The 25,203-nt window shown below is 44.7% G+C and overlaps 2 protein-coding genes across 4 annotated transcripts in view; one reads left to right on the top strand and one right to left on the bottom strand.

Moving 5' to 3' along the window:
- The window catches only part of LOC118369391 (DNA nucleotidylexotransferase-like), a 171,778-nt gene that overhangs the window by 108,073 nt on the left and 38,502 nt on the right, over window positions 1-25,203 (bottom strand). For all 3 annotated transcript variants that reach the window (XM_052498397.1, XM_052498395.1, XM_052498396.1), the window contains exon 3: window positions 21,623-21,733. In XM_052498397.1, the coding sequence (XP_052354357.1) occupies window positions 21,623-21,733 (111 nt within the window). The remainder of the gene's footprint in view (window positions 1-21,622; window positions 21,734-25,203) is intronic.
- The window catches only part of blnk (B cell linker), a 64,530-nt gene continuing 59,478 nt past the window's right edge, over window positions 20,152-25,203 (top strand). Inside the window, exon 1 of the mRNA XM_052498393.1 lies at window positions 20,152-20,529. The gene's annotated coding sequence lies outside the window, so the exon portion shown is untranslated. The remainder of the gene's footprint in view (window positions 20,530-25,203) is intronic.

Genomic DNA, 25,203 nt, shown 5'->3' with positions numbered 1-25,203 from the left:
TATAAAAATGTTGCATTAGTCCCAACACTGCATTCAATATATTATCACAGTCATTTACCGTTCTCAATCTCGGAGTGGACAAGTTGTTTGCAGAGCTCACAACCCATGCTACACTTGTGAGAAACAAGTTTTGGTTTGTTTCCTTTTTGTCTTGGAGCACTCCATGTGAACATGTGTCTGGGTCTTTGTTCTGCCATTGTTGAGTAAGCGAGCATGCCTGAGCAAGCATAGAGGTACATGGCCTGTGCCCAATCTATAAAAGTGCTCATTTGGGAATGTCTGATAGTATTTCTGATTGTCTTAACTCACCACCACTAATGAGCTGCGGAACTTCTCAAAGTAATTTTTAATTGATCTCTGTTTTTTACACCCATTGAGAATGACAATAATTCCTTCTTCATTTTATATTTTTTAAAACAAGTTTATATTTATTTTTGTCCTTTTTTTGTTTGGGGTGGGGGAGGGGGCTATACAGGTACATTATTCATTTCAAATTATACATTTATAAAACATGTACCAGCAGGCTGCCACTCAAAAGACAAATAACAGTAAGAAATGCATACAGAGTATTACCAATAATACATTCAGCATAAATACAGTGCTTTGCAAAAGTATTCATCCCCATTGGTGTTTTTTCCTATTTTGTTGCATTACAACCTGTAATTTAAATGGATTTTTATTTGGATTTTATGTAAAAGGACATACACAAAATAGTCCAAATTGGTGAAGTGAAATGAAAAAATATATATATTTAAAAATAATAATAAAAAAAAAAAAAGTGGTGTGTGCATATGTATTCACCCCCTTTGCTATGAAGCCCCTAAATAAGATCTGGTGCAACCAATTACCTTCAGAAGTCACATAATTAGTTAAATAAAGTACACCTGTGAGCAATCTATCTGATCTGTTACATGATCTCAGTATATATACACCTGTTCTGAAAGGTCCAGAGTCTGCAACACCATTAAGCAAGGGGCACCACCAAGCAAGCGACAACATGAAGACCAAGAAGCTCTCCAAACCGGTCAGGGACAAAGTTGTGGAGAAGTACAGATCGGGGTTGGGTTATAAAACACGGAGCACAATTTAAATCCATTATTAAAAAATGGAAAGAATATGGCACCACAGCAAACCTGCCAAGAGAGGGCCGCCTGTAACGGCGTTCGTCAGTTGAAGGAGAAGCGGACCAAAATGCAGCGTGGTGGTTACTCATGTTCTTTAATGAAGACTCGACGATACATGAAATAACTTAATAACAAAAACAACAAACGAAACGCGAAACCTATTACAGCCTATCTGGTGAACACTAACACTGAGACAGGAACAATCACCCACGAAAACACTCACAGAATATGGCTGCCTAAATATGGTTCCCAATCAGAGACAACGAGAATCACCTGACTCTGATTGAGAACCGCCTCAGGCAGCCATAGACTACGTCGACGCCCCACAAAACCCCAAGACAAAAAAGACACCACAATAACCCATGTCACACCCTGGCCTGACCAAATATATAAAGAAAACACAAAATACTAAGACCAAGGTGTGACAGAACCCCCCCCTCTAAGGTGCGGACTCCCGGACGCACCTCAAAACCATAGGGTGGGTCCGGGTGGGCGTCTGTCCATGGTGGCGGCTCCAGCTCGGGACATGGACCCCACTCCATAAATGTCATAGTTCCTCCCCTTCGCGTCCTGGGATAGTCCACACTCGCCGCTGACCATGGCCTAGTAGTCCTCACCCAGAACCCCACTGGACTGAGGGGCAGCTCGTGACTGAGGGGCAGCTCGGGACTGAGGGGCAGCTCGGGACTAAGGCAGCTCGGGACTGAGGGGAAGCTCGGGACTGAGGGGAAGCTCGGGACAGAGGGGAAGCTCGGGACTGAGGGGAACCCCGGGACTGAGGGGAAGCCCGGGACTGAGGGGAAGCCCGGGACTGAGGGGCAGCTCGGGACTGAGGGGCAGCTCGGGACTAAGGCAGCTCGGGACTGAGGGGAAGCTCGGGACTGAGGGGAAGCTCGGGACAGAGGGGAAGCTCGGGACTGAGGGGAAGCCTGGGACTGAGGGGAAGCCCGGGACTGAGAGGAAGCCCAGTACTGAGAGGAAGCCCAGTACTGAGATGAAGCTCAGGCTGCTAGTTGGCTCCAGCAGATCCTGGCTGGCTGGCGGATCTGGAAGAGTCTGGTGGACTGGCAGATCTGGAGGAGTGTGGTTGACTGGCAGATCTGGAAGAATCTGGTTGACTGGCAGATCTGGAAGATCATGGCTGACTGGCGGATCTAGCTGCTCTGGCTGCTCCATGCAGACTGACAGCTCTGGCTGCTCCATGTAGACTGGCAGCTCTGGCTGCTCCATGCAGATTGGCAGCTCTGGCTGCTCCATGCAGACTGGCAGCTCTGGCTGCTACATGTAGACTGGCAGCTCTGGCTGCTCCATGCAGACTGGCAGCTCTGGCTGCTCCATGCAGACTGGCAGCTCTGGCTGCTCCATGCAGACTGGCAGCTCTGGCTGCTCCATGCAGACTGGCAGATCTGGCTGCTCCATGCAGACTGGCAGTTCTGGCTGCTCCATGCAGACTGACAGCTCAGGCTGCTCCGAACAGATAGACAGCTCAGGCTGCTCCATGCAGATAGACAGCTCAGGCTGCTCCATGCAGACTGACAGCTCTGGCTGCTACATGTAGACTGGCAGCTCTGGCTGCTCCATGCAGACTGGCAGCTCTGGCTGCTCCATGCAGACTGGCAGCTCTGGCTGCTCCATGCAGACTGGCAGATCTGGCTGCTCCATGCAGACTGGCAGTTCTGGCTGCTCCATGCAGACTGACAGCTCAGGCTGCTCCGAACAGATAGACAGCTCAGGCTGCTCCGAACAGATAGACAGCTCAGGCTGCTCCATGCAGGCTGACAGCTCTGGCTGCTCCATGCAGACTGGTAGCTCTGGCTGCTCTATGCAGACTGGCAGCTCTATGCAGACTGGCAGCTCTGTGCAGACTGGCAGCTCTATGCAGACTGACAGCTCTGGCTGCTCCATGCAACCTGGCAGCTCTGGCTGCTCCATGCAACCTGGCAGCTCTGGCTGCTCCATGCAACCTGGCAGCTCTGGCTGCTCCATGCAGACTGACAGCTCTGGCTGCTCCATGCAGGCTGGCAGCTCTGGCTGCGCTGAACAGGCGGGAGGCTCCGGCAGCGCAGGAGAGGAGAAAGGCTCTGGCTGCGCTAAACAGGCGGGAGACTCCGGCAGTGCTGTAGAGGAGGAAGGCTCTGGCTGCACTGAACAGGCGGGAGGCTCCGACAGCGCTAGAGGGAAGGAAGGCTCTGGCTGTGCTGAACAGGCGAGGCGCACTGAAGGCCTGGTGCGTGGTGCTGGAACTGGTGGTACTGGATCGAGGACACGCACAGGAAGCCTGGTGCGGGGAGCTGCCACCGGAGGACTGGTGTGTGGAGGTGGCACTGGATAGACCGGACCGTGCAGGCGCACTGGAGCTCTTGAGCACCGAGCCTGCCCAACCTTACATGGCTCGATGCCCACTCTAGCCCGGCCAATACGAAGAGCTGGTATGTACCGCACCGGGCTATGCACCCGCACTGGAGACACCGTGCGCTCCATAGCATAACACCGTGCCTGCCCGGTCTCTCTAGCCCCCCGGTAAGCACAGGGAGTTTGCGCAGGTCTCCTACCTGGCATAGCCATACTCCCTGTAAGCCTCCCCCCAATACATTTTTGGGGCTGACTCTCAGGCTTCCATCCGCGTCGCCATGCTGCCTCTTCATACCAGCGCCTCTCCGCTTTCTCCGCCTCCAGTTCTTCTTTGGGGCATCGATATTCACCAGGCTGTGCCCATGGTCCTTTTCCGTCCAATATCTCTTCCCAAGTCCAGAAGTCCTTTGATCGCTGCTCCTCACGATTAACAGAGGGAGTTGGCTCAGGTCTGTCTCCTGACTCTGCCACACTCTCCCTGAGCCCCCCCCCAATACATTTTTGGGGCTGCTTTTCGGGCTTCCTTGCCAACCGTGTTCCCTCGTATCGTCGGCTCCTCTCTCCGGCTGCCTCTGCTCTCCTAAGTGCCTCCACCTGTTCCCATGGGAGGCGAGCTCTTCCGGCCAGTATCTCCTCCCAAGTGTAACAACCTTTGCCATCCAACACGTCTTCCCATGTCCATTCCTCTTTTCGCTGCTCCTGCTGTCGCTGCCTGTTACCACACTGCTTGCTCCGGGTGTGGTGGGTGATTCTGTAACGGCTTTCGTCAGTTGAAGGAGAAGCGGACCAAAATGCAGCGTGGTGGTTACTCATGTTCTTTAATGAAGACTCGATGATACATGAAATAAATTAATAACAAAAACAACAAACGAAACGCGAAACCTATTACAGCCTAACTGGTGAACACTAACACTGAGACAGGAACAATCACCCACGAAAACACTCACAGAATATGGCTGCCTAAATATGGTTCCCAATCAGAGACAACGAGAATCACCTGACTCTGATTGAGAACCGCCTCAGGCAGCCATAGACTACGTCGACGCCCCACAAAACCCCAAGACAAAAAACACACCACAATAACCCATGTCACACCCTGGCCTGACCAAATATCTAAAGAAAACACAAAATACTAAGACCAAGGCGTGACACCGCCCACCAAAACTCCCGGACCAGGCAAGGAGGGCATTAATCAGAGAGGCAACAAAGAGACCAAAGATAACAGCAGAGATGGGAGTATCTGTCCATTGGACCACTTTAAGCCGTACACTCCACAGAGCTGGGCTTTAAGGAATTGTGTCCAGAAAAAAAGCCATTGCTTAAAGAAAAAAAAAAGAAAACACGTTTGGTGTTCACAAAACATTTGAATGTTTTGGAATGGCCTGGTCAAAGCCCAGACCTTAATCCAATTGATAATCTGTGGTATGACTTAAAGATTGCTGTACACCAGAGGAACCCATCCAACTTGAAGGAGCTGAAGCAGTTTTGCCTTGAAGAATGGGCAAAAATCCCAGTGGCTAGATGTGCCAAGCTTATAGAGACATACCACAAGAGACTTGCAGATGTAATTGCTGCAAAAGGTGGCTCTACAAAGTATAGAGTTTGTGGAGGTGAATAGTTATGCACGCTGATGTTTTCAATTTTTTTGTCTTATTTCTTGTTTGTTTCACAATAACCAAAATATGTTGTATCTTCAAAGAAAAATTGGGGTCACTCTCTTTTCAATGAGTTTTCTATGGGGATCTAGATTTCTGTGGCACTTGCTTGCAGTTCCAATCGCTTCCAGTGGATGTCAAGAGTCTTTAGAAATTGGTTGACATTTTTCCTTTGAGAAATGAAGAAGTAGGGCAGTTCAGATCGAGGGTCGAGTGAAGTGTACTGTTTGTTGTTTTCGTCCTGTATTGAACACAGTTGATCCCGTCTTAAATTGTATCGATTATTTACGTTAACAAATACGTAAAGCTGTATTAGGAAAGTTGTTTGAAATGTTTGGAACAAGTTTACAGGTAACTTATTAGATATTTTGTAGTCATGTTGCGCGAGTTGGAACCAGTGTTTTTCTGAATCAAACGCGCCAAATAAATTGACATTTTGGAGATATAACAACGGAATTAATCGAACAAAAGGACCATTTGTAATATTTATGGGACATATTGGATTGCCAACAAAAGAAGATCTTCAAAGGTAAGGCATGAATTATATAGTTATTTCTGCGTTTTGTGTCGTGCCTGGCGGGTTGAAATATGAATGTCATGTGTTTGTTTGGTGGGGTGCTATCCTCAGATAATCGCATGGTTTGCTTTCGCCGTAAAGCCTTTCTGAAATCTGACACGTTGGCTGGATATACAACAAGTGTCGGTTTAATTTGGTGTATTGCATGAGTGATTTCATGAAAGTTTAATATTCATAGTAATTTGAATTTGGCGCTCTGCCATTTCACCGGATGTTGTCGAGGGGTTCCGCTAACGGAACGTCTAGACATAACAAGTTAAACAAATCTACTTTAAAGAAAGGTATACTCCTCACGCACATGGTTATTGGATAAAAAAAGAAGGCACCTGTACCATGTCAGACAGAGTTTAAATGTATTACATTTTGACTTTGCATCCCAATATTACAATTACAATATTACAATTTCTATACGTCACAGAAGACTGAAATATAGCAACTGTTTGACATAGAAACACCAGATTTTCATCGTTTAAAAAAATAATATTTCGAAATTATGAAAAATATGAATTCCATTCCACCCATGAGGCCAAAGAGAGCACTTTTGGTCGTTAACTGCAGGAAAGGGCTACAGCAACTGGGATATTATTCCATCTACTGAGGTCAGATTGAATTGATTTGAGTGTTCCGTTAATGTTTCTGGCAATAGTTTTATCTAAGGATGGACATATATCTACTCACAAGTATTTAAAATGTGAAATGATTGGGATTCCATAAATAGAGATGGAGTCCTCCATCGGGGTCTTGAGAGGCAGTAGGGCTGATTTGGTTAGATTTATTTTATAACTTGAGATGAAGCTGAATTCATTTATGAACTTCAACGCATTTGGGAGTGATTAAGATACATTGTCTCAATATAATAACATTTTGTTTGTGTATAAAGAGATTTTTGTGGCTTTGGAGTTCCTTCAATTGATGACTTGCCTTGGTCAGGGGTTCCGTGGATAATAACAATAGCAAAGGTGAAATTGGATCCCCTTGTCTGCTGCTGCTAGTGATTCTGAAGGTAGCAGAGCAGATATTGTCAGCCCTTTCCTACATTCAATGACTATAACTGCCCGCTTTGGCCTCATGGGTGGAATGTTATTAATATATTTCATAATAATAAATACATGATTTATTTTTACGACGAAAATCTGGTGTTTCTATGTCAAACAGTTGTGTTAGATTTCAGTCTTCTGTGATGTATATAAAGTGTAATATTGGGATACTAACTCAAAATTGAATATATTTCAACTCTATATCTGACATGGTATAGGCATCGTCTTTTTAAAGCCCATAACCATGTGTGTGAGGTGTATACTTTGTTTCAAAGTAGATTTGTTTAAGACTTCCAGGAACCACTCTGTGTGACCCTGATTTACCCCACTGCAGTAAAAAGTTAATGAAATTGGAGCCAATTCCCATATGTTCCAAGACAGACTAGAATGGTCATATCTCTGGTCTATCAAAAGCTTTTTCTGCATTGAGAGATAGTACAGCACAAGGAGCTGTTGTTTCTGACGAAGAATTGAAGATATGTAATAGTCTACGGAGGTTATCTGAGGAGAACGTTTTTTAACAAACCTGCTTTGGTCCGTGTGGACCAATTTTCGTCTCAAGATGGGACAATAACTTTTTGGAAAACAGTTTAATATTTGTGTTTATCAAAGATAGGGGGTGATAGTGAGAACACTGGGTGGCATCCTTATCATTTCTAAATAAAAGCTTAATTAGTCATATATTCACATCTCTCTCATAGGAACCTTTGTGAACAGCCGTGTTAATCATTTCAACTAATAGTGGACCTAATTCATTCCACAACTTTAAATAGACCTCAGGAAAAATACCATCCCATCCAGGTTATTTCCATTTATTCATGATATCCAATGCCCTTTTGAGTTCATTAAGAGAGATTTGGACTTCCTCTGTTGAGAAAGGACTTTGCCTGGCTTGGTGTGGATTTACAATCAGAGGTGTACAGTTCTTTATAGAAGAGGGAGAATCTTGGATTGATTTATTTGGGTTCTGATAGTAATTCCCCTGTTTCAGATTCAATAATTGCTATATCAGCTAATTGATTATTGCGTACCTTGTTGGCCAGTAAATGACAAGAAAGATTACCATGGAAGTAACGGTTGAGTCTACCTCGATGTATGGCAAATTCTGCTCTCTGTTTTATCAATAAATTAAGTTCTGTCTTGACTTTGGAAAGAATAATGACTGCCTGGTCTGAAAAGAGTGTTTGTAGAGAACACTCTTTTAAATGTTGTTAACCGCATAGTTAACAACATTTCCAATTCTGATATCTTCTTTAGTAGTGATCTATTCAACCCACATGCAAATGCAGTTGCATAATGTTTTTATAAAACCTTTGGTGGCATCCCATAGAATCAACTGAATTTCTATAGATCATTATGAATGAGTGAGTTGAATGTCAAATTGATCATAGGGTGTAGGATTTTGTAGTAATGAAATTGCATCTTGTGGCTCTTTTAGCACATTCTAAGATTTGCTGTTTGCTGTAGTAGTTGTGGTAGCCAGGTATCACATTTTTATTTTCTCAGGCTATAATGGTGCCAGAAGAGAGAGCTGCCGTTTTATAGGCTCCCAACCAACATTGTTTGTAACTAACTTTGTACATAATGTTGCGGCTACCTTCTCTTATGACCGAAAAGAAATTCTGGACATCAGTACAGTGATTACTCACCTCGAACTAGACAAAGATATTTTCTTTAATGAGTCCGACGCAAAGGATATACTGCTTTGTCGGGACAAGGCCCAATTCCCCTTCATCAGCGTGAAGAAAATATGGAGAAAAGGGGGATGAGGGCGGGGTGCCGTGTAAGAATTTGCAGACGAATAGGTAAACCAAAACTACCCTCAGTATTATTGGCCAATGTGCAATCATTGGAAAACAAACTGGACGATCTACGATTAAGACTATCCTACCAACGGGACATTAAAAACTGTAATATCTTATGATTCACAGAGACTTGGATGAACAACGACACAGATAATATAGAGCTGGCTGGTTCATTTCCTAATTTCTACCAGCATGTCACATGTGCAGCCAGAGGGAAAAAAACTCTAGACCACCTTTACTCCACACACAGAGATGCATACAAAGCATACATACAAGCAAAAACTAAAGCAGGAAGTACCAGTAACTCGTTCAATACGGAAGTGGTCAGATGACGTGGATGCTACGCTACGGGACTGTTTTGCTAGCACAGACTGGAATATATACCACCCCGTAGCACTCACGTCGGTAGCCATGAAGCGCTTTGAAAGGCTGGTCATGGCTGACATCAACACTATCATGCCAAAAACCCTATGCCCACTCCACTTTGCACACCGCCCCAACAGATCCACAGATGATGCAATCTCTTATTGCACTCCACACTGCCTTTTCACACCTGGACAAAGGGAAGACCTATGTGAGAATGCTGTTCATTGACAACAGCTCAGCGTTCAACACTATAACGCCCACAAAGATCATCGCAAAGCTAAGGATCCTGGAACTAAACACCTCCCTCTGCAACTGGATACTGAACATCCTGATGGGCCAACCCCAGATGGTAAGGGTAGGCAACAACATATCTGCCATGCTGATCCTCAACATTGTGGCCCCTCAGGGGTGCATGCTTAGTCCCCTCCTGTACTCCCTGTTCACCCATGACTGGGTAGCCAAGCACGACTCCAACACCATCATTAAGCTTGCTGACGGCACAACAGTGGTAGGCCTGATCACCGACAGCGATGAGACAGCCGATAGGGAGGAGGTCAGAGACCTGGCAGTGTGGTGCCAGGACAATAACCTCTCTCTCAATGTGTTGTATTTGGCGCATGTAACATATAACATTTTAATTGATTTGATTAAAGAAAATAGAGGTGTAGATAATAGTATGAAATCCATTTGTGAGAATGTTTTATGCCTGTTTGAGTAGAAAGTGTACTCTTTTGCTTTAGGATTATTGACTCGCAAGGCATCAATGAGGTTGTAATCAAATATCATATTCTGGAGATCCTTGGTTGTATGTGGATTGTAGTTGTTCTTATTAGATTTGTCTCGCATGTCCAAAATGGCATTCATGTCTGTCCCAACAACCAGATGGAATTCAGTTCGTTCTATCTGTTACAGAATCCCCCTTCCGAGGGCGCTGTGGAACTCATTTCCAGTGTGTGTGTTGTTGTTTATATCTCGCAGTCTAGCTCCCCCTCATGTGAGAGAAATCGATCACCCCCAGCTTGTGGTTTCAGCCAATCAGACTCTCCCCATGCACTCCACACTCTGTCCATGCACCGATCACACATTATCTGATTATTCAGATGCTCATAGCTAGCCCTGCACAGTCCAGACAGGCCCATTGCATGCTCCCGCAAGGGTATAAATATTGCCATTATATGCATGGGATGTGTGAACACAAAGTAAGTTGTAGTTGCTGTTTAACTTGGCTTTGTATGCATCTATAAGTAGTCATAGTAATTGTTATATTATGTTGTGAGTGTGGTGAAGAAGGCACAACAGCGCCTCGACGACCTCAGGAGGCTGAAGAAATGTGTCTTATCCCCGCACCTTAGAGGCTGCTGCCCTATCTACATAGAGATGGAACACTGGTCACTTGGATAATGTTTGCTTACTGTTTTACCTATTGCATATGTATACTGTACACTGTACTCTAGTCAATATTCTGTACATATGCTATTCTACCCATGTATTCTTCAGATATACTATGTACTGTATTCTATCCACATGCTGTCCATAATGTCTGTACATCACACCACATATTTACACTCCGGACACCGACATTGCTCATCTAAATATTTCTATTTTTTCTTTTACTTTTCGATTTGTATGTATTGTTGTGCATTGATAGATATTACTGCACGGTTGGAGGTAAGAACACAAGCATTTTGCCTCAACCACAATAACATCTGCTGCACACGTGTGTGCGACCATAAAAGGGTATTTGATTTGTGGCCTGTATGTGAATATTCATTTATACCTTTGAGAAGTATCCCTATGTACATCCCAATATTCATTTTCTCCTCCGTGTCAACAACGTTTCTGTGTGTTAACTCTTGGGATGCCTTATTCCCCTCTAACAGGGGGTGGTGTCATTGAGTCACAAACCAGTCAAATCCGTAAAGCCAGGTCGTTACCTTTCACACAAAAAGAAAACGTGATATTCAGAGAATAACGGAGCGTACACATTAATAAAAGGCCATTTTTTCCCCCGTTATGGATGCATGAAAAGGAAAGTGATTCTGCATTCTTGGTCTTAGTGCAAAAAAAGTGTTAACGTAGTTAGACCGGATATCCATTTGATGAGCTATTTAGCGGTCTTGTTTAGCAGTCTTATGGCTTGGATGTAGAAGCTGTTCAGGGTCCTGTTGTTTCCAGACTTTGTGCACTGGTACAGCTTGTTATGTGGTAACAGAGAGAGCAATCTATGGCTTGGGTGGCTGGAGTCTGACAATTGTTTGGGCCTTCCTATAACACCGCCTGGTGTAGAGGTACTGGATGGCACGGCGCTTGGCCCCAGTCATGTATTGGGCCGTATTCATCATTATCTGTAGCGTCTTGTGGTCGGGTGCCTTGCAGTTGCCATACCAGACGGTGTTACAACCAGTCAGGATGCTCTCAATGGTGCAGCTGTAAAAGTTCCTGAGGATCTGAGGGGCCATGTCAAATAGTTTCAGCCTCCTGAGGGAGAAGGGGCATTGCCGTGCCTTCTTCACGACAGTTCTGGTGTGAGAGGACCATGTTAAGTCCTCAGTGATGTGGACAGAGGAACTTGAAGCTCTTGGCCCTCTCCACTGCGGCCCCATCGATGTGGATGGGGGTGTGCACCCCCCTCTGTTTCCTGTAGCTCATGAAAGGCCCGAAAAATTGCCTAAGACTTCAGCCACCCGAGACATGCACTGTTCTCCATGCTCCCATCCTGCAGGTGGTACCGGTGCATTAAGGCTCAGACAAAGACTTCTGAACAGCTTCTATCCCCTGGCCTTAAGACTGTTAAATGGCGAACAACTACTGGTCTCCCTCTCCCAGACTATCCACACTAAGTATACCCATCCACAGGTCTCCACCCACCCAGACACAACCTACGTGGCTGCTAAAATGATTATTGATGAGATGTATTACTCCATTACGTTGCTGTCCATTATTATTGATTAACATTACCACTATTTATTTATACTACTACTGGTCACTATTACTCCTGTTTACATGTATATTCTACTACCAGTCACATTTAATGTATAAACCCACCTCAACCACTCCAGTACCCCTTCACATTGAATAATGTACTGGCACTGACCTGGATATACTTCTCGTGTTTCTTTAACTCACATCGTAGCTCGTGTCGGGGTGGGAGGGTACCCTAGTGGTTAGAGCGTTGGCCTAGTAACCGGAAGGTTGCAATTTCAAATTCCCAAGCTGACAAGGTACAAATCTGTCGTTCTGCCCCTGAACAGGCAATTAACCCACTGTTCCTAGGCCGTCATTGAAAATAAGAAGTTGTTCTTAACTGACTTGCCTGGTTAAATAAAGGTAAAATAAAAAATAAAATAATTTTATAAAAATATTTTATTCTATTTTCTATTATTATCTATACTATCATTGTCACTGCATTGTTCGCAAAGAGCTCTTAAGGTAAGAATTTCACTGTACAGTTTTACACCTTGTCACGTTGGTACGAAGGATCAGGAGACAGGTGCAGGAATGCGTAATATTTTTTTTTTAATTCATCCCAATATACGGTGTGCCGTGTAAAGGCATGGGGGCGAAGACCAAACAAACACATAACAAAACACAGGGTAGATACCCAAAACAAAAGAGCGAGGAGGACCTCGAATAAATAACACACACGCACAATGATTAACGCATGGGATGAGACCCATAATCATCTGTGCAATCCACAAGGGGACGAAAGCCCAAAACACCCCGCACAGGTACTCACACGCACTATAACGGACATTGTAACAATAATCGACAAGACCATGGTGAACAAGGGGCACAAAAATACAAATACAATCAGTGGGAATAGGGGCCAGGTGTGCGCAATGATTCTAGTAGAATCACTTAAAGGAATGTAGACCTACAGGGTGGTTTTCCCACCGGCTCATGCTAAAATATTTGCTCTGTTTGTCCACTAGAAGCACTGTACAGTAACATAAGACTTCAGAGCAGCATACTCACCAACTCATACTAACAGCTTACAGTAGGTCCTTTTGTCAGCTTCATCTAATTGACATTTCACTGACGTCTCACCTTAGTCTACACCTAGAGCTCGAGGAGACAGATGGCTCTGTGCTGAGTCGCTACCAGCAGAGTCGTACAGAGACTGTGCTGCAGTCAGCGGGCTCCTAAAGCGCCCGACCTGCTCCTGAACCAACCTGAACAGATGAGCAGCACCAACACACCCTGGCCCTCTCATCTCCCTTGGAGGCCAGTCTGTCAGCTGTCAGGTTTCCTACCTCCAGCACAGAGCCAACGCTGGGGAGGACAGGCAAATTTGCTTTGGTCTAATTAATGAAAAGTAAAGGCTGGAGGGAGAGTTAGTTCATGCAGAGTTGATGTAGCATCCCAGTTTACCACCCAGCACTGTCTCCAATGTGTCTGAGAGGCCAAGAGTCTGTCGAGGCCAAGATAGAAAGAGCCCATAGTGAGGACTTGTATTCAGTCAGACTGCTGTTTGGTACCTGCTATGTTTGTGTAAGTTGCACCTACACAGGGTGATGCAGTTGAAGATCAGTCAAGCACACTGACTGCCTTCATGCTGCTATCGACATGCTGGACAATCACCAGAGGCCGTATGATGAAAGGAAACAAAATCAAAGACCTTTAGCCCTTTATCTCTTCCTCTCTCTACCTTGATTCCTCTCCTCTCATTAGTAACAGAGGCCAGTGTGTGTGTGTGTGTGTGTGTGTGTGTGTGTGTGTGTGTGTGTGTGTGTGTGTGTGTGTGTGTGTGTGTGTGTGTGTGTGTGTGTGTGTGTGTGTGTGTGTGTGTGTGTGTGTGTGTGTGTGTGTGTGTGTGTGTGTGTGTGTGTGTAGCGATGTCTGTGTTGCCATCAGTTTGAAAGTCGTTAATGTAGCATGTCAATCAACCGGGACACACATGTCAATATTTGGATCAGTGTGTGGCAGGCTGGGAGTAGAATTATGACTGAGGAAGATTGACTGCCACAAAAATGATGGAGATGAGGGGTAGGCTAGACCTGAATGAACAGGAGAGGAGATTCTGTGTGTGGGCGTGTGCACAAGCGTGTATGTGTGTGTGAGAGAGAGTAAATTACAGTACAGCAACATAGGCAGTGAGAGAAATTTGACCCCAATAACTACCGTGGGATATGCAGAAACCTTGGGAAAATCCTCAGCATTATCATTAACCTACACGGGATCGGTGTCCCTATCCCGGGACGGTTGTTGCTAACGTGCACTAATGTGACTATGATGACGTTGTAAGTAACAGCCAACTTTCCAGGACATGGACATGTCTTATATGTGCAGAAAGTTTAAAAGCTCGTGTTAATCTAACTGCACTGTCCAATTTACAGTAGCTATTACAGTGAAAAAAGACCATGCTATTGTTTGAGGAGAGTGCACAACAATAAAATCAATTTATCATGGCAACTGGTTTTATACATTCACCTCTGGTAAATAATGTACTTACGTTCAGTAATCTGTGGGTCCCAGAGATCAAATTAAGCATGCTTTTGTTTGATAAATCCATGTTATTTTCAAATTTGGGAACTGGGTTCTACAGTTTGAACCCCTGCTGTTTCATGCTTTTTTGACTTCAAATAAGCTTTTGACTAAATTTGGCATGAGGGTCTGCGATACAAATTGATGGAAAGTGGTGTTGGGGGAAAAAACATACGACATAATAAAATCCATGTACGCAAACAAAAAGCTTTAAGCCCCACCCTCTTCAATATACACTGCTCAAAAAAATAAAGGGAACACTTAAACAACACAATGTAACTCCAAGTCAATCACACTTCTGTGAAATCAAACTGTCCACTTAGGAAGCAACACTGATTGACAATAAATTTCACATGCTGTTGTGCAAATGGAATAGACAACAGGTGGAAATTATAGGCAATTAGCAAGACACCCCCAATAATGGAGTGGTTCTGCAGGTGATAACCACAGACCACTTCTCAGTTCATATGCTTCCTGGCTGATGTTTTGTTCACTTTTGAATATTGGCGGTGCCTTCACTCTAGTGGTAGCATGAGACGGAGTCTGCAACCCACACAAGTGTCTCAGGTAGTGCAGCTCATCCAGGATGGCACATCAATGCGAGCTGTGGCAAGAAGGTTTGCGGTGTCTGTCAGCGTAGTGTCCAGAGCAAGGATCCGATACCAGGAGACAGGCCAGTACATCAGGAGACATGGAGGAGGCCATAGGAGGGCAACAACCCAGCGGCAGGACCGCTACCTCCGCCTTTGTGCAAGGAGGAGCAAGAGGAGCACTGCCAGAGCCCTGCAAAATGACCTCCAGCAGGCCACAAATGTGCATGTGTCTGCTCAAACGGTCAGAAACACACTTCCTGAGGGTGGTATGAGGGCCCGGCGTCCACAGGTGGGGGTTGTGCTTACAGCCCAACACCGTGCAGGATGTTTGGCATTTGCCAGATAACCCCAAGATTGGCAAATTCGCCACTGGCGCCCTGTGCTCTTCACAGATGAAAGCAGGTTCACACTGAGCACATGTGACAGACGTGAAAGTCTGGAGACGCCGTGGAGAACGTTCTGCTGCCTGCAACATCCTCCAGCATGACCGGTTTGGCGATGTGTCAGTCATGGTGTGGGGTGGCATTTCTTTTGGGGGGCCGCACAGCCCTCAATGTGCTCGCCAGAGGTAGCCTGACTGCCGTTAGGTACCGTGATGAGATCCTCAGGCCCCTTGTGAGACCATATGCTGGTGCGGTGTCAGCAGTTCCTGCAAGAGGAAGGCATCGATGCTATGGACTGGCCCGCCCGTTCCCCAGACCTGAATCGAATTGAGCACATCTGGGACATCATGTCTCGCTCCATCCACCAACGCCACGTGCACCACAGACTGTCCAGGAGTTGGCGGATGCTTTAGTCCAGGTCTGGGAGGAGATCCCTCAGGAGACCATCCGCCACCTCATCAGGAGCATGCCCAGGCGTTGTAGGGAGGTCATACAGGCACGTGGAGGCCACACACACTACTGAGCCTAATTTTGACTTGTTTTAAGGACATTACATCAAAGTTGGATCAGCCTGTAGTGTGGTTTTCCACTTTCATTTTGAGTGTGACTCCAAATCCAGTCATCCATGGGTTGATAAAATTGATTTGTGTGATTTTGTTGTCAGCACATTCAACTATGTAAAGAAAAAAAGATTTAATAAGAATATTTCATTCATTCAGATCTAGGATGTGTTATTTTAGTGTTCCCTTTATTTTTTTGAGCAGTGTATATATCAACAAATTGGCGAGGACACGAGAACAGTCTGTAGCACCCGGCCTCACCCTACTAGAATCTGAAGTAAAATGTGTACTGTTTTCTGATGATCTGGTGCTTCTGTACCCAACCAAGGAGGGCCTACCGCAGCACCTAGATCTTCTGCACAGATTCTGTCAGACCAGGGCCCTGACAGTAAATCTCAGATAAAAAATAACGTTGTTCAAAAAAAGGTCCAGTTACCAGGTCCACAAATACAAATTCCATCTAGACACTGTTGTCCTAGAGCACACAAAAAAACATCGGCCTAAACATCAGCGCCACAGGTAACTTTCACAAAGCTGTGAACGATCTGAGAGACAAGGCAAGAAGGCCCTTCTATGCCATCAAAGGAACATAACATTTGACATACCAATTAGGGTTTGGCAAAAAATACTTGAGAATCAGTTATAGAACCCATGCCTTATGGCTATGAGGTCTGGGGCCCGCTCACCATCCAAGAATTCACAAAAACGGGACAAACACCAAATTGAGACTCTGCATGAAGAATTATCCTAAGCAAGCTGGTCCTGGGGCTCTGTTCACAAACAGAAACAGACCCCACAGAGCCCCAGGACCGCAACACAATTAGACCCAACCAAATAATGAGAAAACAAAAAGATCATTATTTCACACATTGGGAAGAATTACCAAAAAACTGAGCAAATTAGAATGCTATTTGGCCCTAAACAGAGAACACACAGGGGCAGAATACCTGACCAATATGACTGACCCAAAATTAAGGAAAGCTTTGACTATGTACAGACTCAGTGAGCATAGCCTTGCCATTGAGAAAGGTCGCTGTAGGCAGACCTGGCTCTTAAGAGAAGACAGGCTATGTGCACACTGCCAACAAAATGAGGTGGGAACTGAGCTGCACTTCCTGACCTCTTGCCAAATGTATGACCATATTAGAGACACATGTTTCCCTCAGATTACACAGAGCGACAAAGACTTCGAAAAGTCAAATTTTGATAAATTCCCATATCTATTGTGTGAAATACCAGTGTGCAATCACGGCAGCAAGATTTGTGACCTGTTGCCACAAGAAAAGGGCAACTAGTGAAGAACAAACACCATTGTAAATACATCCCATATTTATGTTTATTTATTTATCGCACATAATATGACATTTTAAATGTATTTTGGAACTTTTGTGAGTGTAATATTTCTGTTAACTTTTTATTGTTTATTTCACTTTTGTGAAATATGTTTAGCATGCCAATAAAGCCCCTTGAATTGAACCTACGCAAGACACAAGGAGAGAGAGAGAGAGAGAGAGAGAGAGAGAGAGAGAGAGAGAGAGAGAGAGAGAGAGAGAGAGATAATGTGTGGCCCTGCGGAGGGGCTTCTGCCAGCTGCCTGGGGTGCTGTTGGGAAGGTCATACTCATCCTCTTTTCCTGATCCTGACACCTCTTGGTTCCTAGTGCTTCCTCCTCCTACACCTTGTGGCTCCTCCCATGGCAGCATGGGCTGCTTCCTCTCACACTTCCTCTCAACCTGACGGATCTCCTACAGCAGTAGTTCTCAACTGGTTTTGCCTTGGGACTCAAATTGAACCAGGTTGAGGTTGTCTCAGTCGCAATCCAATATTTGCATTGCGTTTTTTTGTTGTTGCCAAAATACTATCTGGAAAATGATTTGTAATGCTATATTGGTCAGTAAACATACCAAGGAAACACCAGTCCCATCTTTTTCAATGTCCATTTTTACCATATTCTTGATGAAGAATGTCAAGCACACTGGTTTGAGACCACAAAATCAACCACATCTGCTAAATAGCACTGCTAATAACTCTATATTGAATTTTAAAAAACTGTGATTGAAGAAAAAATAGGTTTATTATAAAGGTTTATAATCATTTCTACACACTTTTTCTACCTGCTTTTAGTCATTTAAGTTATTTATTTATTTATTTATTTTACTCAGACATTCATGGCCATTCAAAACCTCCCATGACCTAAATTTGGGTCGTGCCATTTACACAGGCCTGATGACAGGTACACATAAACACTCACCCACCACTTCTCTCTTATATGTTGAACATTTGCTTTGGATAATGTGCTTTTCATACTGTATACTTTGAATTTACAGCAAATTAAACAGAATATTATCTCCACATTTTTAGCCGTGTTGCTCTCCTGTATAGAAACCTCTCAGGTGATGACGTTTTGTCGTTCATTCATGATCTTTGATATTTCACCAGACCTCCCTGGTCTTAAACCCTACTGATGATCAAAGCCATAACAGCAGAATTGACATCTAAAAGCTCAACATCTCTCGGGATATTAGGATTTAGTTTAATTACCTGTATCTCACCTCCACAGCCACAGGTTGAACTGACATTTATTAGCACCAATAACACTGGTGAGTGATGTATGTTGAAGGAGAATAATGAGGGAATCATCAGCCAGGTGATTAGAGAGCTAATGCGGTGGAAAGGAACAGGAGAAGGGGAACCGAGCACCACTCCCAGTTGACGCGGGTGCGTGCGTGCGTGTGTGTGTGTGTGTGTCACATGAATATGCCTGCGTTCTTACATGCATGTCTGCAAGTGTGAGAGTGTGCATGTGTAGTCAGTCAGGGAGAAGTGAAACTCATTATGAAACAGATAAGCTCTGCTTTATAAGGCTTGGAGGAACTCATCATCACCAAGCCACCAACCTCCCACACACACAGCCCCAACTGGAAGTTTGGAATCGCATCAGCGGAAGAATCAGATACAATATGCTTCCATGCAATATCTCTCAAATGTATTCCCTAACTCTGACTATTCTTTAAAGGTGCTTTTGATCATCTTGGACTGTCAGCAAAACAGCCCTCACAGTGGTGCACATATTACACACTGGCAGCGAGTATTAAATACTGTCCGTGAGATTTATCGGGAAACTTCTTTTTGAATAATGTTTGTGAGAAGCGGCATTGTTGTTGTGCAGCTAAACGTTACCGCACACAATGCAATGGCAAGCTGCAGTATTACCCTCTATCACAGCCAGTCTGAAAATGTGCGCTAACACCCCCATTACCCCGCCCCATCCCCCTTTCCCTGGTGTTGGCGTTGGCCACTAGCTGCCCAATGGTGAGAAGCGACACATCCACTGCCCATATCAGTATGGCATGCCCAGAATAAGGGTCAGCCCTTTCCAGCCCTTGCGGGCACCTCAGCTGTTGTGCCTTCATCATGACATACCTGCAGATGCTTCTTATTTGTAGTTTAATGTATCTGATGGGGGCCAGAGTCAGTGCATTGGTATGTGAAGCAAGGCAGACCCACATAGAAAAAAAGACTAAATACTATAGTATTCACTGTAGTCTTTTTGTGGACTACCACTGTTAATGCGGACTAAAGTACAAAAACACTACAATGAATACTGGTACTGTAGTATTTACTGTAGTATAATATATTATACTGTAGTATTTATAGTGCACTGGTATAAATAATATAGTAAAATAAAACTATAGTATATACTGTAGTAATTAATGTTGTGTTTTTGCAGACTCTACTATAATGTAGTATTTTTGCAGACAATACTGTAGCATTTAGTATAGCGTTCCTGTTTTATTATCTTTGCAATAGAAGTGGAAGCTTTCACCTTCAAGAAACCTACTGGAGAAATACTAACCTGTTAGAACTCTAGGGGCAGTATTTCATTTTTGGATAAAAAGACGTGCCCGTTTTTAGCGCGATATTTTGTCACGAAAAGATGCTCGACTATGCTTGGAATTGATAGTTTTGGAAAGAAGACACTCTGACGTTTCCAGAACTGTAAAGATTTTCACTGTGAGTGCCATAGAACAATATCTACAGGCAAAACCAAGATGTTTGAGTGACCAGGAAATCAACAGGATTTTTGAAGGCACGTTTTCAATGATCTCCTTATATGGCTGTGAATGGCACAGGAATCAACGGACACTTCCTATCGTTTCCCCAGGTGTCTGCAGCATTGTGACGTATTTGTAGGCATATCATTGGAAGATTGGCCATAAGAGCCTACAATTACCAAGTGTCCCGCATGGTGTCTGCGTGGAAATTGGTGCGCAAAAGTCAGGTCCCAGTATTTTTCCATCCGAATCAGAGAAGAATGCACGTGTCTAGGACTGGCATTTCAATGAAGAGATATATGACCAAACACCTTGAGGATTGATTCAAACAACGTTTTCCATGTTTCAGTCGATATTATGGAGTTAATTCGGAAAAAAGTTCGACGTTTAGGTGACTGAATTTTCGGTTAGTTTCGGTAGCCAAATGCATAGTAACAAAACGGAACGTTGTGTCCTACACAAGCATCTTTCAGGAAAAACTGGACATCTGCTATGTAACTGAGAGTCTCCTCATTGAAACATCTGAAGTTCTTCAAAGGTAAATTATTTTATTTGATCCCTTTGCTGGTTTTTGTGAATGTTGCGTGCTAAATGCTAACGCTAAATGCTACGCTAGCTATCACCACTCTTACACAAATTATTGATTTTCTCTGGTTCTAAAGCATATTTTGAAAATCTGAGACGACAGGATTGTTAAGAAAAGGATAAGCTTGAGGACAGGCACATTTATTTTGCAATTTTCAGAAATCGCTAATGTTGCGTTATGGTAATGAGCTTGAGGCTGTAGTCACAATCCCGGATCCGGGATGGGGCGGCCTAACAGAGCACATTTTCCATGGCTGGCTGGCTGGCTGGCTGGCTGGCTGGCTGGCTGGCTGGCAGGCAGGCAGGCAGGCAGGCAGGCAGGCAGGCAGGCAGGCAGGCAGGCAGGCAGGTAGGCAGGCAGGCAGGCAGGCAGGCAGGCAGGCAGGCAGGCAGGCATGCAGGGAGGGAGGCAGGCAGGCAGGCAGGCAGGCAGGAAGGCAGGGAGGGAGGCAGGCAGGCAGGCAGGCAGGCAGGCAGGCAGGCAGGCAGGCAGGCAGGCAGGCAGGCAGGCAGGCAGGCAGGCAGGCAGGCAGGCAGGCAGGCAGGCAGGCAGGCAGGCAGGCAGGCAGGCAGGCAGGCAGGCAGGCAGGCAGGCAGGCAGGCAGGCAGGCAGGCAGGCAGGCAGGCAGGCAGGCAGGCAGGCAGGCAGGCAGGCAGGCAGGCAGGCAGGCAGGCAGGCAGGCAGGCAGGCAGGCAGGCAGGCAGGCAGGCAGGCAGGCAGGCAGGCAGGCAGGCAGGCAGGCAGGCAGGCAGGCAGGCACTGGGGTCTGAATAAATTGTTCAGGCTTTCTCCTTTCATAAACTGAACTAAATGTTCAGAGCTTCTGCTCTTTTCTATAACCTGTAGGGAACACAATACTATATGGTATATACTTGGCATGTAGGTTTCTCCCTTAATGGTGGCATAAATTGCGATATGGGGAGGGGAATGGGCAGGGTCTATGCAAGTAAGATACTGTAGTATTTACTAGGATATATGCTTTGTAGCAGCAATAAAAGGTGGAATAGCTTAACAATGACTGATTGTGTATGTTGTTTTTCCTTACCGTGAATATCTTGTTGTGATTTTCTATGGTTGTCCGTCTCAGACATGCGTATTGAGAAACGTTGGCAGCAGCAGTGGGTGGAGAACATTCTGTCACTGTGGATGAAGTATCCTGTATACAAAACAAAAAATACAGTAGATTTGAATTCATTGAAAAAAGTATCCGTGGGAGTCATATTCACCAGCAATCAAATGAAAAATCACAGTTGAAGAGATTCTGGATCATAGAAAATGTGACAAAAGTGAGTTTTAAAAGTTACGTGAGATTGTTCTGGGTTCTGAAAGCAGAACAGCAATAAAAGAGGTTGAGAATACATCAGTCCCCACATCACCAGGGCAACAGTCTAATGACACTCATCACACAGTCTGGTGGTATCCAAATCCATTACTCCAGCTAACCTGTAACACATCAAGAATTCTGCAAACCCATAATCCAATTTGCCATTTGTAAATTGCATTTTCAGTCCGACAGAAGAAATTGCTCAATTGTAATATTTCAAAAGGATTACAGATGAAATGTTAATGTTCTCGTAGACAATTAGACATCTACAATGGAACATTGTGTCTGTGAAAATTACCCATGGTATTTTCAGGCAGTTTGGGTATACTGTGACACAGATGAAAATTGCAGGGAGGTCATGTCACCATGCCATGTTGACAGAGACTTTTAAAGAAGGAACAGGGGTGTTAAGACGAAGACAATGAAAAAGTGCTTGGCATCTCTCCAGGTCTCCCACATTGGGAGGGTTAAATCAATCAAAATGGTAAAAAATCTAAAGCTTGGGACTATAAGGTTCTATGTGCAAAAAGATTGTTCTCAGATAATTGGCTTTAAAGTTCCAAACCCTTATTGGTTTGAATGGTGTCAGCATTTTTTATATTGTACTCTTGAACTCAACAAAATTAAATTGGGGTATTTAGAGCACTCTATACTGTAGGTAGGGAACATTGAACAGAACAGGGCTATGTCAATAACTCAGGAGCCTTTATGTCCCAAGCTCTCGAAATGTTCATCAGTTCTTCCCTTACCAGAAGGCTCTAATGTTCTTAAAAAGTGTTGAATAGCTCTGAATATATTTCATGGCACCAGATTTTCTGCCAATCGAAAGTGAAACGTACCTTTTCCTCTCTTACACAGATCAGAATAGAACATACTTTTTTTTTAAAGTATGCACAGGGAGTTGGAGGTAGGCATGATACAATTGGGTTTAGTTATAATACAGGCCTATAATGTATCCAGCTCTAACAGACGTCCATGTTGTACGCTCCCTTCTGCCCTTCTCTCCCCAAGGCTCACTTCCTGCTAAACTCAGAGAGGATCTATTGATTAAATGTCCACATTTAAAAGTCTGCTGAATTTATAAAGTTGGACACCTATACTCCACGGTCTCGACCCTTTCACATCTGCTGCTAGTGGGAGAGGTGAGTGATGCTGGACCCCAGATGCCCGCTCCTCAGACTAACTGTGTGTGTGTGTGTGTGTGTGTGTGTGTGTGTGTGTGTGTGTGTGTGTGTGAACACACCTCTCCGTCTGTGTGAATACAATTAACCTGAACAGACAGCCCCTGTCTGTATCTGTAGACACACAAGCATGCACAGGCCCGCCTGCTCGCCCGCACCCATGCAGGCAAGCGGGCAGGAACGCAAGCACATACGCATGCACGCACCAAGCACGCTCGCATGCACGTGTGTGTTCGTGCGTGCGTGCCCGGTACGTGCGTGTGTTCCTGACTGCTTGCTTGCATGGGTGCGGGCGAGCAGACGGGTCTGTGTGTGTGTCTATACTGTCTGTTCAGGTTAATTGTATACACACAGACGGAGAGGTGTGTTCAGGCAGGTTAATGAATTCCTCACGGACTACCGATCAGGGTTAGGGGTCACAGAGGCCGCCACTCCTACGGGGGGCACTAGCCCTTCTTAAGAGAAGATTGATGACAGCCACCGCACAGGGACAACACATGTCTGTGTTCCCAGGCCTGACACATCTCTCTCCGATCCAGCAATCATTCCCACAATCTCTTGCACACTGCCTCCTCTCTCCTTGTTCTCACCAGCCTACCACATCCCATTCAACTTACGCAAAACAGCCTCTGTAGCTCATGGTATGCATACCGGTAAGTAACCAATGGAAATATTACATTTCAATGGGTTTTTAAAACTTGTATTTCTCCATAGTAGCAGCATTTAGGGTACAAGGTGGAATATTTCTGGTTGTAAAACACATAACGTTTTTAGAGTGGAAGGAAGAGCCTGAGGCAAATGTGTTAGCGAAGCCAGCTCTGCGAATATTGTGTCTCTTCACAAGGCTCTTAAATAGATTTATAACTCATAAAAAACAATCTATTGGAAGTACGGCACACATAAATGCCACAGTCTATTGCCTTGTTGTATATAGAAAAGGGACACATCACAGGAGAAGCAGTAAAAGAGCCCTGTGGTTACCTTAGGAGAAAGGCTGATAAATGTCAACATTGCATCATTAGCTCAGCTGCTTAAGTGACACAGGCAAAATACATCTATTGATGGGCCACATTTTAGCATGTCATATGGACTAGCACGAATGGGTGCTCAGAAATACGCATGTTCATATCTGTTGTTGTATAACTCAGGCACACGCTTGTTGTCATAACTCTGCACAATGCTGTCAGAGAGCCATTCTTTTGAACACTGTTGTGCTGAGGTTGGTAGGAAGTGGACCTGGGTTTAAAAACTATCTGAAATATTTCAAATATTTTCAGCGTTTGGTTTAGCCTTTGCCAGATGGGCGGGGTTTGCACTTTTGGGACTTTTATATTGGTTGCACTGCACCAGGCAATCTGAGTCAAGCCCAGCTAGAGTATTTGAAGTGATTTCAAATGTTATTTGAACCCAGGGATGGTGGGAAGAAGGGAAGAACGTCTGTCTCTGTTTTCCCCACTGAGGGTAGAGAGATAGACTGTCCATCTAAACCAGGCAGCATATTTCTTTATTTTAGGCCCATATGTTGCGGAGGCTCCCACAGTGCCATCCAGGAGAAACAAATCTGTCTGTGTGTTGGTTAGCGGCGAGCGCCGAGCTGATGGGTCTATTTGGCACACGAAAGCATTATGGGGGATCCTTCTGCTGCTGTCAAGCAAACTGAAATGTGATAATGTGAGCGTAGGCTATAGAAAGGTAAATGTGTTCTCGTCTACAATTCCTCTCTGGTCGGTATATTTGACAGACACACACACACACACACACACACAAATGCGCACACACACGTACGCGCACATGCACACACACACACACAATAAAGCTCCCATTTGACAGATGTTAGCATTTAATATTGATATAGCATTGAACTTTGGATAAAGGATTTATCTTGTATTCCTCATTTGCTGAGCATCAACAATAGATTTGACATACTGACTTGTCAAGTCTTGCCATTTGGTAATTAGTATTGCAAATGTCGTTGAGAAAATTAACTCAGTATGTTCAAGGTCACATTGTAGTGTTCGCCTGTCCTTGTCATATCTATGATTCTAGTGCCCATCATTCTTTCATGGACTTTACAGGCCATTCATCTCTATATCTGCAGTCTACCATAAATGAACATTTTAA

The sequence above is a fragment of the Oncorhynchus keta genome, chromosome 36, assembly GCF_023373465.1.
Source record: "Oncorhynchus keta strain PuntledgeMale-10-30-2019 chromosome 36, Oket_V2, whole genome shotgun sequence".
Classification (NCBI taxonomy): Eukaryota; Metazoa; Chordata; class Actinopteri; order Salmoniformes; family Salmonidae; genus Oncorhynchus; species Oncorhynchus keta.
The sequence above is the reverse complement of the archived record's forward strand: the minus strand, read 5'-3'. Positions and strand labels throughout refer to the sequence as shown.